Source organism: Ascaphus truei, unplaced genomic scaffold, assembly GCF_040206685.1.
Source record: "Ascaphus truei isolate aAscTru1 unplaced genomic scaffold, aAscTru1.hap1 HAP1_SCAFFOLD_739, whole genome shotgun sequence".
NCBI lineage: Eukaryota > Metazoa > Chordata > Amphibia > Anura > Ascaphidae > Ascaphus > Ascaphus truei.
In genome coordinates, this window is record NW_027457074.1 from 17,145 (window position 1) to 20,550 (window position 3,406).

General features: G+C 41.7%; 1 protein-coding gene across 1 annotated transcript; it reads left to right on the plus strand.

Annotated features, from left to right (window-relative positions):
- Positions 1-1,288: 1,288 nt before the first annotated feature.
- Positions 1,289-2,754, plus strand: LOC142486104 (uncharacterized). Its single transcript, XM_075584777.1, has 3 exons — positions 1,289-1,404; positions 1,966-2,344; positions 2,416-2,754. The coding sequence occupies exons 1-3, from the start codon at positions 1,289-1,291 to the stop codon at positions 2,752-2,754; spliced, it is 834 nt and encodes a 277-aa protein (XP_075440892.1).
- The last annotated feature ends 652 nt before the right edge of the window (positions 2,755-3,406 follow it).

Consider the following 3,406-nt stretch of genomic DNA (forward strand, 5'->3'; position numbering starts at 1 on the left):
AGAGACAAACCACCCCTCCCTGTGTCTCCGCACCTCCGCCGATGGGGGGGGGGGTTGCTACGGCAGAAGGCACCAGCACACACAGTAGTGTCTGCAACTCTACCGGAGGGGGGTGGGGGGGGGGGTGAAGAGAGTCAGGAGAGAGATGGGGCAGGACTCTGAGAATAACACACACCACACTGAGAGACACAAACACTGACTCACTGACTGACACACAGACACACACAAGGAATTCACAGTTATTATAAATATAGAAGTGCAAATAGCTAAAACACGTGTTCTAAGTCAAACTTCATTGCGTTTTGGCACTGAAATTGTTTTGATTTTTAATTAAAAACATCACCATTATAAATACAATTTCTGTGACAAAACAGTAACAAAAGACAAAGAAGTTTCACTTAAAATGCGCTTGCTCGGCACACACACACTTTTTTCACCTAAAACTGTGTAACAAAGGAGTAATTTGGTTGTATCTTTTAATCAAAACATGATTCAAGCCTGCCAATCTCACCAAGGTAAACTCCGATTAGCAGGGACCTACACTGAATATATACAACTTCTTATTAAAGGTGCAACCAAATGACTCCTTTGTTACACAGACTTAGGCCCGGGCCATAGAGGCGTGATCAGCGCGGAGGCGCGCTGACGCTGAGGCTCGCCTGCTGAAGTCTGCGCGATGGCATGGACTTGCAGGCGAGCCAGCGTGCGCGAAGGTAGGCGGAGTAACGGGGTCAAGTCGGGGTCGAAGCCCCGACGTCCACGTCATGGCGCCGTGCTGCGGAACAACGTGCTCACGTGGTATGGAAGCGCCAACGTGAACGTCATGGCGCCAACCTCAGGGCTCGAGGAGGGAAACCATTGTGGATGAAATCAGTGTCCTGTGTGCTCCCAGTGTCTGCTTGATTGGTCCTGACCCTGTGCATGAAGTAGCGAGATTTAACAGCACCCCCCCCCCCCCCCCCCTTGTATTAAGGCCGGGTGCGAGGCCTGGCACACTGTGCGGTGAAGAGAGGAGATTTGAAGAATAAAGGGAAAGCATAACAGCAAAAGATAATAGCTGAGGAAAGCATAATATATCTCAAACCAAAAATTGACATTAAGCATGTCTTTGTCAAAGGAGATGTGTATTTTTTTCCTAATGGAGAGTGTCTATTTGAAAACTGCTTTTTGGGGGGGCAGAACAACAAACGTACATGAAATTAATCGGCAGCGTGCGACACTTGGTGAATTTGCCACATTATACCCATTTCTACGTTCGCACGAGCAAAAATTCTACGAATATATGAGAATGTCAATAAAAACTTTCGACTACATCTTTAAACATTTTGAAGAAGCTATAACTCCATTCCAGACAAATTTATGCAAAATTATTCGTGCCGAAGAAAGATTGATGATCACTTTGCGGTCATTTTTAAAAAATATATAATCATTCGTACATATATATATATGTGATTATCATGACAATAATGTCCTTGTTGTGAGGTCCTAAGACGGTATGAAAGTCAAAAATTCTGTCATCGAAGTGGAGTACACAGAAAGACAAGACATATATATATATATATTCTTTAATATATACATGCATATACCTAAATGTAGACGCATACACGTACATACATGTTATAAATATAAATATATATACAAATGTATGCATATATATATGTGTGTGGGTATATATATATATATATATATGTACCTGTATGCGTTGTAGTGTGCGGTCGCGGTAAACTGGTCTTGTAGGGCCGGTCTGTATAAAATATATATATATATATATGTGTATGTGTGCATATATATATATATATATATATATATATATATATATATATATATATATATATATATATATAGAGCGAGAGAGAGAGCGAGAGAGAGAGAGCGAGAGAGAGAGCGAGAGATACATACAATGGAATGCAATGGATTTAAACAATGTGTAATAACTCTTGCATTGTTTTAATTAATATTTTGCAGATTTCTGTCAACTGGGGCATCGTTCCGTTCCTTGTCGTTTTCATTCAAGATGGGAAAAAGCACCGTTGCATCAATTGTACATGAAACATGTACCGCAATATATAATGCATTGCAACCAGACCATATGCCATTTCCAACTGTTGACTTGCTTGAAAATGTTTCTAAAGAATTTGAGTTGAAATGGAATTTTCCAAATTGTGTGGGCTGTGTAGATGGAAAACATATAAGAATCAAACACCCTACAAATTCAGGTTCAATGTTTTATAACTACAAACATTTTCACTCGATTGTATTACAAGCAGTTGCTGATGCAAAATGTCGGTTTCTAGCCATTGATGTGGGAGCGTATGGCAAACAAAGTGATGGGGGAGTATTTACAGCATCATCACTATAGAAGTTAATAGAACAAAATAAATTGGTGCTTCCTGACGCGAAAGCTTTGCCATCCAGTTCCAGAGACAAATTACCAGACTGTCGAGGGCCAGACGGTATGTAGAGTGCGCATTTGGTATAATGTCAGCGAAATGGCGCATACTATTTAAAGCGATAGAAACTTCGGTGCCCAATGCAAAAAGTATAGTGAAATGTGTAGCTATACTACATAATGTGGTAATCGATTTGGAAGGAGCATATGATGGTGTAATGAATGATAGTACAGCAGTACTTCCTACTTCATTCCGCAGAAATAAAGCTAACAGTGCACCAGGGAAAATTGCAAAATGCATTCGAGATACATTTAGAGATTATTTCAATGCGGAGGGAGCTGTGCCATGGCAAAATAATATGTAAAAAATTCAACAGAACAGTTATAAAACATGTCATGTTAATAAAGTTTATTATTTGGATATGGTTAATAATTGTTGTTCTTTGTATTCCAACAAAATATCAATAAACACATTCGAGATGCAAAATGCATTGGGTCATTGAGTCAGTGTGCCAGTGCATGTGTTTGTCCCACTGGCAGTGAGTCTGTGCGTACACACACTGTCAGTGAGTCTGTGCGTATGCACAATCTGTGAGTTTGTGCGTGTGTTTGTCCCACTGTCTGTGAGTCTGTGCGTACACACACTGTCTGTGAGTCTGTGCGTACACACACTGTCAGTGAGTCTGTGTGTGTTTGGCCCACTGTCAGTGAGTCTGTGCGTACACACACTGTCAGTGAGTCTGTGTGTGTTTGGCCCACTGGCAGTGAGTCTGTGCGTACACACACTGTCAGTGAGTCTGTGCGTATGCACAATCTGTGAGTTTGTGCGTGTGTTTGTCCCACTGTCAGTTAGTCTGTGCGTACACACACTGTCTGTGAGTCTGTGCGTGTGTTTGTCCCACTGTCTGTGAGTCTGTGCGTACACACACTGTCTGTGAGTCTGTGCGTACACACACTGTCAGTGAGTCTGTGTGTGTTTGGCCCACTGTCAGTGAGTCTGTGCGTACACACACTGTC

Coding starts and splice junctions, on each gene's coding strand:
- LOC142486104 (XM_075584777.1), top strand. CDS start 1,289: ATGTCAATAAAAACTTTCGACTACATCTTTAAACATTTTGAAGAAGCT. Junction 1,405..1,965: donor AGATTGATGATCACTTTGCG/GTCATTTTTAAA, acceptor AATATTTTGCAG/ATTTCTGTCAACTGGGGCAT. Junction 2,345..2,415: donor GTGATGGGGGAGTATTTACA/GCATCATCACTA, acceptor TTTGCCATCCAG/TTCCAGAGACAAATTACCAG.